This window comes from Scomber japonicus, chromosome 9, assembly GCF_027409825.1.
Source record: "Scomber japonicus isolate fScoJap1 chromosome 9, fScoJap1.pri, whole genome shotgun sequence".
Taxonomy (NCBI): domain Eukaryota; kingdom Metazoa; phylum Chordata; class Actinopteri; order Scombriformes; family Scombridae; genus Scomber; species Scomber japonicus.
This window is the reverse complement of record NC_070586.1, coordinates 16,550,305-16,562,598: the sequence shown is the minus strand read 5'-3', so window position 1 is coordinate 16,562,598 and position 12,294 is coordinate 16,550,305. Positions and strand designations below refer to the sequence as shown.

The 12,294-nt window shown below is 40.5% G+C and overlaps 1 protein-coding gene across 2 annotated transcripts in view; it reads right to left on the bottom strand.

Annotated features, from left to right (window-relative positions):
• Window positions 1–267: 267 nt before the first annotated feature.
• The window catches only part of sh2b3 (SH2B adaptor protein 3), a 52,963-nt gene continuing 40,936 nt past the window's right edge, over window positions 268–12,294 (bottom strand). For both annotated transcript variants that reach the window (XM_053326160.1, XM_053326159.1), the window contains exons 3-8: window positions 8,943–9,044; window positions 7,539–7,627; window positions 4,362–4,453; window positions 3,836–4,050; window positions 3,333–3,510; window positions 268–2,699 (exon numbers count right to left, since the gene is read on the bottom strand). In XM_053326160.1, the coding sequence (XP_053182135.1) occupies window positions 2,344–2,699; window positions 3,333–3,510; window positions 3,836–4,050; window positions 4,362–4,453; window positions 7,539–7,627; window positions 8,943–9,044 (1,032 nt within the window). In that variant the 3' untranslated portion in view covers window positions 268–2,343. The remainder of the gene's footprint in view (window positions 2,700–3,332; window positions 3,511–3,835; window positions 4,051–4,361; window positions 4,454–7,538; window positions 7,628–8,942; window positions 9,045–12,294) is intronic.

The window sequence follows — 12,294 nt, the reverse complement described above, 5'->3', positions numbered from 1 at the left end:
TGGTAAAAGCTTGTTTGATTGGTGTATGAAAAAAAAAAAATAAAAAGACAAAATGTACACCTGAGTAGAGTGATGTAGATCTGTTTTAGTCAGTGCAGCTTTTAAATTGGTGGTTCGAGACAATCTTCAAAGGCACCTCAAATTATCGATTGGTAATCCAGTTAAAGGGTAAACATAAAACCAGAGGACAAATTGCACTGAGGAAATATGTGATCATTGGTGTCTAAGTATCATTTTAAAACATGAAAATCACGATTATTAAAAAATAGTGTAAAAATGTATTATTGCTGTGTCCTCTTTGTTTTTATCTATTTGTCGTTGTGGTGAAGTTGCAGGAAAAGAAATACTTAAATGAAAAATAATTAATGCTATGAGTGTAAAAAGTAGAGTCAGATATGATGCCGCTCCCACAATTGTAAGAAAATAAATGTTTTTTTATTTTATTTTATTTTATTTGTGTGACTTCAGTAATGTCACTCTTAACGTTTTAAATCTAAAATGTTAAAAATCACATTGCTGGTAGGACGACACAAGATTGAATTCTTGCTTCTTGTTGCTCTGTATGTGGAGTGTTTCCCCCTCTCAAGTGAAGCCTCTTAACTTCATGTATGTTATTGGGCGCCTAGGTTTTTGCTTTATGTGTGCAAAGTGCACCCCAGGGTGCCAAGCATCACTTTTGGTGACACAGAAATTCTTTTCATGCCACCGCCCTCAATAGAAAGGAAGTATAATTGATATGTCATCATTCATTTGTAACGCTCGGGATGACATTAACTTAATTACACTCAGCCGGCGTTTGGTGCCACAGAATACATTTTCAGCATTTCTGGTACCATCCTGAACAGAGACGCTGCTGATAGAAACACACTTCTGACTGCATTTTGTGGCAGAAATATTATCTATTATCTATGCTCGTTAAGCATCAGGAAAGATGATATCAATTCATCCATCCATTTCTAAACCACTGTTCAGTTTTGCAGGCTGGTGAGAATATCTACACATATTACGTCCGTTTCTTTGAATTTTAGCAGTCTGTGACGCCAAGTGACACTTTACGCTCGCCCCAAAAGTTCATTTTGTGCACATAATGCCTTTGGTGCTTTAAATATATAAACATATATACTACACTATCTGGAGAAAGGTTTCTTCAGAGTACGTAAGCACAGAGTAAACTTGGTTCCACTGCTTTACAACAGAACAAAAACACTCTGATTTTGTTAAACCTGCGAGTGCTGGGACACAAACTCACAGGCTGACTGGGAGGTGAATATTGTACCAGACTGAGGCCAGCGCGATCATGCTGACGGACAACGCTTTTCATCTCGTGTACTGTATGGACAGATCTGACACACGCAAATGGCGACGAGATCCCACAGCTTCAGGTACAAACTGATGAATGTTGATCATTCTCTGGAATTGCTTGGGTGATGGTTTGGGGCAGGAGTCGTGGAAGCGGGTCAGCTTCCCGACTGACTTTAACCAAGTTTACTTCTTTTTACTTTATTTTTTACTTTATTTTTCTACAAAAGAATCTGTGTATAGAAAAAATACACATTGTTTCCAAAGTGCACTGAAAGCATTGTGCACTTAAATGTAAGATAATGTGCAAGAGGAGGAATATCTAATAGAGTGTAGACACTCTCCAATTGAGTGCTTTTTGTTTGTGTGTTTGTATAAAAGGTGAGTTTGCTCCACACGGGGAACTTTGTGTGAAGAGTAAATGTCTTTTGAACATTTTTAAAGGAGCGCTTGATTTAACTCATTTTACAAGCACTGTAAATGCTGTAATGCTTTCCCATCACTGCTTCAGGTTAAGTGCCAAAGAAGTTAAGTCAAGCACAGCTCTGTGAAATCACCTGGATTCAAACTTTGTAGAAAGATTTTTTGCACGGGCTTGAGGACAGCTACACACGTGGCTCTCCCTCCCTCTCTCACACACAACCTCAACATCAATAAAAACAATAATAATCATCATAGTCAACACTGTTATAAAACTCCCAAAATACATTCACTGTGGACACTCGGGGAGGGGGTGGAGGTTGTGAGGATCTGACGCTGGTAAACACACACCCAGCACAGACCTAGTGAGTGTGAGTGTGTGTTTCTGTGTGATATACACACTGCAGCGCATTCATCAGACAAAGACTTACACGCTCAAGTTCATGAGTCTGCTGTAATCATGTGCTCTCTGAGAGTTTCGTACACCCACGTGAAGCTGGGTGGGGCAACAAAATACGTCTGGATGATGTGTGCATGATCATATGCGTGCGTGTGTGTGAGCGTGTTGGCTTCACAGGAGACTGCCGTCTGTTGGAGGTGATGGAGGCGGGTGACTCAGTGGGGTCAGAGCAACATGTACTGGTTGTCTATCGCCCGCTTGCGACTGCGCTCCGGCTCCAGCTCATAGTCTGAGTCCCGCTGAGGGATGATGGAAGTGCGGGGGTTGGTGTGGCGAAGCAGGGGCGCCCTGCCCACTGACTCACTCCGACGCAAAGGAACAGGGGCTGATGGAGGAGGGGCAACGTTGGCGCGAAGAAACGGGTGGTTTCCCGGCTGGGAGACGGAGCTCGGACTGGAGGTGGTGGAGGAGGAGGAGTGAGGCTGGCTGGAGCTGCGAGCCAGGCTGCAGTGAGCCAAGTTGGGCTCCGAGTTCCAGCGATGCAGGGAGAAGGGGACCAGGAGAGCGTTGGAGAGCTGACCTGAGGAAGAGAGAGGAGGAAATCAGACATGCACAATAACACAAGATCACTGGATTGATGTCATTAAAGGATAACTCTGGTTAATTATAGTTTTGATCGTCAAGTCTGTGAGTAATAAGATGACTGTAATCATTAAGTTCATTGCTGAGATATCTGATGCATCAATATTAAATGGTAGATAATAAAACAATAAAATGATAACATGAACTATATTTTGTAACAGCCTATAAAAGTTTACAAACTGACCTCTTCATTAACCTACTTTGGTTAGTACAGTTGTGCACAGTTTCCTGCATAATGAACGGTTCAATCCAATATTTCATGTGTTTTTTACTTCTACATGAAGTAATTTACATCAGTGGTTCCAAACCTTTTCTCCCTACTTCCAGCCTCTCGTCACAGGCTGCTTGTTATCACTTCCATCAAAGAGTGAGACTACGTCGTTAGACTTTACTGTAGCTAATATGATTACTTTGGTTATATATAATGTTGCTAAAACTGACATAAATGATGGCCACACCTTCAAAAACATAACTTGTAATGTTGATTCATAAATCAAGACCCTGACATCACTGCCAACACAGACATCAATATTATTTCAGTTTGATGAAGAGATATGAAAGAGAGTGTTACCCTGTGACGGAGGGCTGGAGCCCGCCACTACGAAGCTGGACAGCGTGACGGCACCGGCGGCTCCGCACTCCAGAGGGATGGGGAAGAGGCGGAAGTGACTGAGCATGTCCATGACGGAAGGGAAGCGCAGGTGCTGTACCCTGCACTGACCCCATTCTGTTAGAGAGAGGCGCAGGTGCTGCAGAAAGACACAGACAACAAGAAAAGACGTTTAAAATGATTTTTTTAACACTTTTTGAACTAGAGCTGAAAAATGCCACTTCCTCCTCCTCCTTACGCCACTGGTCTGTATTCACACTTGTTTTTAATGGTTCATATCAGCTGTATGTTTGCATAATGCTGACTTATCTTACTTAAGTGTTTACCACAGTTGCCAAGAAATTAGTGTTCATTCATACAATATTACCCAATGTTTTTTAGGTGAACCACTTCCAGATGTGGACTGAAGGGCCAGTGTGAATGCAGACTAAGTTAATCAGACAGTAGATGTTGCAAATCCATACCTTTGCTTTTCCTTGGTAGTTAAATGTGAGGACGTAGTCTCCCCTGCGAGTCTCGCTCTGTCGGACCAGAAACACTCCATGTCCCTCTGGTCCAGAGCTCTGCACCAGGTAGGCTGCCTTGACTCGGGAGATGGGCCCGTGGAACCAGGGGTAGGAGAACAGGAAGTGATCAGTCTTCTGGACAACCTGCTCTGGTGGGGCGAAGGTGAGGGGAACTGGAGGGAAGAACAGAGACACGTGTTTCATTATCGATTAATCTGCCAAGACATAAATCATAACTATCTTTTAATTAATGGGGCTGCTATTAAATTCCTTCATAAAAACAAGGTTTGTGTATTTATTTAAAGCAGCAGACCAGCAGGGGTTAAACGTTACGTTCCTCTCTGGACATCAAGGTGTCAGATTTTGCCACAGAAATGTTAAGCTGAAGTTTTAAAAGTAGAATTTTTGAGCTATACAAACACACAACTATATCCTGATTGTAGGATGTATCCGATGAGACCCCCCCCAAAATCCCACCACTCACTATGACTTCCTGACTCTGAACTCCCTCTGTGATTGGTTGGAACAGAGCTGTCAGCTGGAGAGGGGAGGGGCTCCAGATCCACACTGCCTGACCTAGGACGAGAAAACGTTCAGATTACACACACATACACACACTATCTGTATCAGCCACTGCACATTAATGTTACTCTCATCATGGAGCCCTGAAGAGGAACATTTCATAATTATTTAATTCAATAAAAAGTCATTTGTCCCATTAGTGTCACTATCTTTCTTTATCTGAGAGCTTCAGCTCTGCCTGTGCAGGGAAATCTGCATCTTCTTTCTGTTTTAAAGTGAGAAGATATTTAAGTTGGTGTAAAATTAAGTGCTGAAGCTACAAATGTCTCATTTAGCAGCTGTAATTACATCAGTGTCTCAAAAATAAACGTGTTGATGAATTAGAGGCGTTAACATGCTACATGCAGCACTCTTATTAAGTGCAGAGCAACAGAGATGGTGAGAAAGAAAAAGAGAGAGAGGTGTGTGTGTGTGTGTGTGTGTCTGTTGGTGGGGTGAGTCTAGTGAAAATGGAGGAAACAGCAGGCTGAAGGAACACAAAGACACAGAGCAAAGACAGGAAGTGAGTCCAGTTCACCAGTTCAGACTAAGACTTACTGTTCTTCTGTTTCACCGCACGCACGCACGCACGCACGCACGCACGCACGCACGCACGCACGCACGCACGCACGCACGCACGCAGTATGAGTGTGTACACACAGAGATGAGAACAGGAAAGGTTAAAGAGGGAAGCCAGAGCAAATCCTGCTAAAATGCTGACTTGAGTTTGCAGCACTCTGCATAACAGGAAGACAAGTCTCCTTTCTCCTCACGCTGTGTGTGTTCTTGCACTTCTATCTTTGTAAGAATCATTTTGGGTTTTTATTTGCTATAAATGAGGTCAAACGGACATTTTGGCTTCCAGGATTAGATTGTTGATATCTCTATATTCTCATTATTAGCAACAAATCCCATCAAACGATCAAAACCAACACTTAAAAGATTCTACTAACAAGTGTTGTCTATATAGCTGAAACCTGCCATGAAAACCCACTCACTAGAGGACCAAATGTGTATTAATCTAACAATGAAAATAGCCCCCCAAAAAATGTAGTAATTACTCCTGTTCAGGTCATTTTTGCTACAACCTGCAGTGTCTACCTGTTTAAGAAAGGTATTGAGTGTTTTTTTACAAATATAAAACTAAATATTGGGAATGTGTTTCTGAGAATGTATGTCTTTAGTAGGAAGAAGTTGCAAAGACAAGGTAAAGAAGACTGATATTAATGAGAGACAGACTAACACACTGTTCGTTTTCTTCATGTCTTGACAATGAGGAAAACTTAAACTAATGGCTGCCTTATATTTAAAGTGGCTATGATTTACATTTTCGGTAATAACAGCGTATCAAATGACTATGTGTAATGTCAGAGGAGCTCATTGTGATGAACCTACAGACACTTATCATCAGACTCTGCTGCTCCTCTTGACTTTACCGAGCTTTAGAGTGAGTTTCAATTAATAGTTTGGCCGTTTGGGTGAAACTTTGAGAGAAAAAGCTCTAAAACCCCCCCTGTACACTACCTGCTCAGCAATAAACCACAAACACACACAGATAGCAACGAGCTGGAGAACAAAGTGGAGCATTTAGCAGCTAAAGAGCCAGATGTTTTCCTCAGGAGTTGATAGAGACCAAAATATGGATATGGAGACAGAGGCCTCCCAACTTTCTCCCAGAAAAAAGTGAGAGTTTCAGAGAACAGATTTCTCCTTTTCTCTATAAATAAACTTGCGCACGGTTTGAAAAGTTTTGATAAAAGGGAGGAGTAGAGGAATAAATTATACAGCTTGATAAAGTATCTGAATAAACAACGAATTAAAGAGTAAACTCTGACCCTACCTCAGAGTGTGTGTGTGTGTGTGTGTGTGTGTATGCGTATGTGTGTACACATTCCAGACATCTGCAGAAATGAGAAAGGTCTCCGAGTCCTCCCCCACACTTCCTCTCACAGTCCAAAACCCCAAACACACACACATACACACACACACACACACACACACACACACACACACACACACACACACACACACACACACACACACACACACACACACACACACACACACACACACACACACACACACACACACACACACACACACACACACACAGTTGCATGTATGCTCTCATGCACAAGATCAAACTTATACAAGCTTTAATAGCTCATAAAGATTAGGCTGTTTGAAAATGACTATTCCTGTCATTTGTATTACAGTATTGGTTACAGTAACAAAGAGTATTAATTGACATGCTAAACTTTTCATAACAACTTCTCTCAGGATGTCTAATCTACTTGTTTTCCTTTTTTTGTGATTTCTTGCCCCTTAATTCCCCATGCCTCCTTAATTAAACACACTTCACAGCTCCCTTCACTTCAATCAGAGGAAAAGTTATATACAAATTATTGTATTTACTCATTTTTAAAACTACATTCAACACTCAAGACATGACAGAATACACTCCAAACCAGACGTGTTAACTCTCAAAGTTTTAGTGTAAATATTAAGTCCACTCATGAACATGATAAATCGTAATTACCAGAAATATTCAAACTATATCCAGGATGAAATCTGATCTGAAGTGTGTTGAGCTCTAAAGCATACTGATGCAAGCTCAGGAATAGGCAAACAATAATTGGTATGTATATACACACACACGCACAAACACACACACGCGTTCCTTCACATATACACATAGTCCAGAAAGTATTCTCACTTGTATTTGCAAACACATAATTCAGCATAAGTAAACAGCACGCCCACAAACACTAAAAACTGCCAAAGTCCAAGTGCTAAATGTTTCCACTCCGAATCCCAATAAAAAGCTTCATTAAGAGAGTCGGATGACTTTATATACCGATTGTGTGTGTGTGTGTGTGTGTGTGTGTGTGTGTGTGTGTGTGTGCGTGTGCGTGTGTGTGTGCGTGTGTGTGGTTACAAAGATAAATTACAGATTACGTGACTCCATTTTGAGTCAGGCTCAGATACAAATATATGATGTCGAATTAAATTAATGTTTAGGTCTTCAGTTCAATTTGTAGTCACAGAAAACACTTTTAGAGCTGGATCACATCTGAAAAATAAAATAATGACTTCTCACCTGTTGCTGATACATTCCTTTAGCTCTGTGGTCCAGGAGCTGACCTGCTGGTCGTTGTCTGTCTCAAATATCAGACTACCTCGATTAACCTGCAGACACAAAGAAATATAAATACACAATGTTTACAATATATATCCCAAATTATTTACTGTAGACACTGAGCTGCTGTCCAAAGTCTGAACGCCACAATTTAAGCCAACATTGCTAATGAATGAAGCAATTAAGATACATAAAAAGTTTTTCTGCTGCAATGCATGGATATATATCACACATACTGACAGCACATACTGTATGTAGAGCGTGATATTAATATTTTACTTGTTGCTTAGTTTTATTTCAAGCAAAGATGTGTCTATTTTAATGATGAAAACTGTTGAATGAACAGCTAAAGGTGTTAAGAATGTACTTTGCTGAGCTCATTGTGCAACAGGACAGACTGGACAAATTATGAAATTATGAAAAAATCATAAAACGCATGAATAAATAAAAAAGCATGATATAGAACTGCATAGGAAACAAAAATCTGAGGTTCAAATAACCTCAGGAAATGGACTTAGGTCATCTTTACTGCATCTCAGAGGGCATTTCCTCAAACAGGAGCGATACTAACAGTATTCAGAGACGTTTTGTATAAACTATTTTATAAACTGAAGAAAGTGATAGCAGAGAGTGATCAGCAATTTTAGATGCAGCCTATTTTCTCTAATGCATTCGTTTCAGTGGTCGTCAGGTGGTAGAGATAGACAAAGTCAGCACACCTTTAACCACTGATGAGCTAAACTGTGACCAAACACTCGCTTCTGCGGCTGTAAAAGTGTGTAGTTTGTAGCTTCACTGTGAACTGAAGTTGTAAACATCTTCAGCATTCATGTTGTTTATAATAAACTGCAATGGTGTCAAGTTTTCACAGCTGAAACACTTTAAAAAAAACACTAACATGTCCTGTTCTTCTCCATTTAAGATAAGCAGAGACACAAATTCAGACTATGGCAAAACTTCATAGAGGACAGCAGAGGAACTTAGGCCGTGCATTAAGTCATATTTTGGTGATTGCTTGATGTCTCTTTGGGTGTACTGGCAATCATTAAAAGCAACATGATTCAAGTCACTGTTTGGAAGCGAGAAACTTTCGAGCCTACAGGAGGTGATAAAAGCCTTGGGTGGAGTATCACTTCAAGTCTAAACAGCAAATTCTAAATTAAAACTGTTTGCTGAGTTTTGTTATGAGATAATATGACACGAGGATTGTCTTGTTTCCTCTTCATGTTGAATTGAGGGTTGAAGATCTAAGCGCTGTGGATGTAAACATCTCAGCGGGCCCAGTCTACAAACCGTAACTCAAGGTTTTCATCCTTTCATCAGACACAGTTTAAACAGGGGAAGGAATTTTGTTTCCGTACGCACCTTTAAAACGAATGTGTTTAAATTGTCGGGCATCTCCAGCCGGGTGCAACGACGGACTTCTTGGATATCTGAGCAGTGAGTCGTCAGCTTGGGACTGGAGGCCTGAAAAACACGATGAAGACATGATGACTGTCAGACAGATCGGACATTACTCATGAAAAGTGACACAGAAGAGAAACAGAAAGAAGAAACTGAAACACAGAAAGATAATAAAACACTCCCGTTATGAATCCAACGGGAGTGTTTACCATTCTGATTAGGATTACATTTTGTCACATTTAAAGTCTTTTTTTTTTTTTTTACTGCTGCTTCCTCATACGTCTAATGAGGAAGGACGGCTCAGTGTTGTCTGTGTGCACTGTAAGAATAAATAGAGCATGTTTCTGTGAACTTATGCAGCTTTTAGGTTTTACAGATGTGACTGTTTTTAATAAACCAAACACTGTTCAGCTCTGTTGTTTCTGTTGTTTGAAGTGGCAGCAGGTGTCTTAGTGGGCAAATAAAAGTCAAACTATCTGCATGTCTGGTTAAAGTTAGAGCTAAGTACTGTAGGGATATATGATTTTAGTGATTCAGGTGAATCAACCTTTTTGACCCAGTTTTTTGTGGTGGAGCTCTGTTAACCCAATCCACTTTATTTATATAGCACGATTTTAACAAACACAAGGTTGCCTAAGTGCTGCACAACAAGATAAAACACAATAAATAGATAACACAATAGAAGCACAATAAAAAGATAAAGTACACAATAGAAAGATAAAATCAATAAAATAAAATCCATAAAATAAAAATATGCATGTGTACAAAATAAAATCAACACTCTACGTGGTGTCAAAAGCCAAAGAAAAGAGGCAGACCAATCTCAGTTCAACTCAAAGTGATGCAACAGCCAAACTCAATCTTTGTAACTTATTTCCTCAATGGCACAATAATATATATTTAAACTTATTGGCCTAATAACAAAGTAGAAACTGCAATGATTAGTCAATTAATTGATTGACAGAAAATTATTCAGCAACTATTTTAATAATTGATACATTGTTTCAGTCAGTTTTTAAGCAAAACTGTCACATTTAATGGTTTCAACATCTTAAATGAGAGAATTTGCTGCCTGTGTCTTCACACTGTAGTTAATTGAATATCTTTTGGATTTAGACTATAAGTATCTGATCATCTTGGACACATTTTTCTGATGTTTTATGCTTATTAATTAAGATGATTTTAGGCCAATTTGAGACGTACAACAAAGTAAACCGGAAATATTCTTGTGCAGGGAGCCACCGCCATGTTATTTTAAAGCTGACCAGATGAGCGACGCATCACACACATCCACCAAAGGACAGTTTGTACACAGATTAACATGGACGTGGCCTCTCTCTATATTCTACACCAAATAAATGGGAGCCAGATGGCCCACTTTATGAGTTTATCTGAGTGAATGTGTGTGAATGAGGACACACTCTTTATCTTTTATCTTTGAATGTGTGCGTGTCTGTGTGTGTGTGTGTGAGAATCCGTTGAAACTGAAGCCTCCCTTGGTGAAAGAAAGCGCAGTGAAATGCAGGAAGAAGAGCATGATGGGAGTTCTCATGGCAGCGCTCCAAGGTCGGCCCCACCAGGACAAACTGTGTATTTGAAGAATGTTAAATGAGATATGAGGGGCTTCCTGGTGGCTCTTTGAACTGTGGCACACTGCATGAACTCCTGATATTGTAACTTTGAGTCAAGCTTGCGACCTTTTCTGCACGTTGAGTAAACCATTATTTTTGCGACCCTGACTAATTCAGACGCACTCTGAGTATCAGGATGCACATGCTGACCCTTCCCTCAGGCGGTCTGTCCCAAGCAGGTAAACCTGAAACCTAGCTGGACATAAAAATGATAAAGAGGAGGAGCGTGTGTGCACATCCATGGATGCACAGCAACAGGCACACATGTGTGCGCGCAAACTAATCACATGTCACTAATACCACGATGCAGAGGCTCCCCGAGCCTCCAGATACATATGAGTGCTAACGGAGCCACCGGCGTAAACACACACACACATGGATGGATGACTCGGTCAGCCATGTGTATAGGCCTGTGGCATGTTGGGTCAGAAGTCACTTGTGAACCGAAGCCTGGCTGACAGCTGATAGAAACACGTGGAGACGAGAGAGTCAGCAGTTCTGATTGAAAGATTAGAGAGTAGCGTGCGTCACATGTTTGGTATGCGTGCTGCATATGTGTGCTGCATTTGGTGGTGTGGATTACACTTAAAAACTCAGGTGTTATATGAGGATGGATCATTTCTCTGCCTTCTAACAAGCAATGGTGATGATCAACTATCTTCCACTAATATAAACATCAGATTTAGTTTTTAGGATTTGAAAGTACAAACTACGAACAGACAATGACAAACTGGGAGGGAGCAGATGCATCAAACGTCCTGGTGTGTCATCAAACCCAAAGCGTGACAATTTAATGGTCTTAAGTGTTAGTTCACATATTGATCAACAGAAATCAACAATAAAAACTAAACATCTTTTGGTTTTGGACTGTTGAATCGGCATAACGAGTGACTTAGGCGCTTGAATTTTGTTCAGTATATTCTGACATTTTATACATAAAATGCTGAACAACTTAAAAGGTAACTTGTGGAGTTTCTGACCTACTTAGCACTACATAACAGTGTTTCACTGTGTGGGTTCTTTGCATCATGCAGGCACACGAGGATGCCGGTGATGCAACTCACAGTCCTGGTTTCACACTTATTCAACTGATCTACAGGTGGCTGTGAGAAGCCAAGAAAGGCAGCAAAGAAGAAGCAGCCAGTAAACATGGAGGTCATCAATGCAGGATTTAAAATACTTAAAAAAACAGGGTTGCAAATGTTTTATAAGGAAGGAAATGCAACTTCTTTGTTAGTCTTTAAGCACAAAAACAATACATTTTACACTGAACATAAATATAACCTTCATTTAGTTGCAAGAAAACACCTCAATTGCTGACTACAGCGCTAACGGTCTGTCACCCTTGGTGTGAAATTCTGTGAAATTTCAGGCTTTTTATGTTTAGCAGTTTTCTAGTGAAATCAGAGCAACTCATCTACAGATAGTGTATCTTGAAAGCAGTTCTGGGTGGGTGATCGTGATAATAATGTTACAGGTCCCCTGGTGGCTCAAGATGTAATGGCGCTGACCGTGAACTGCAACACCTTCAGTTTGCATCAAACTGGGAACCTTTGATGTATGATGTTCCCATTTCTCTCTTCCCACTAACTTCCTGTCACGGCTCGACTGTGTAATGAAGGCATCAAATGCCTCTGGGCAAAAAATTACATTAACATTGCTATTAGGGCTGCAACTAATGA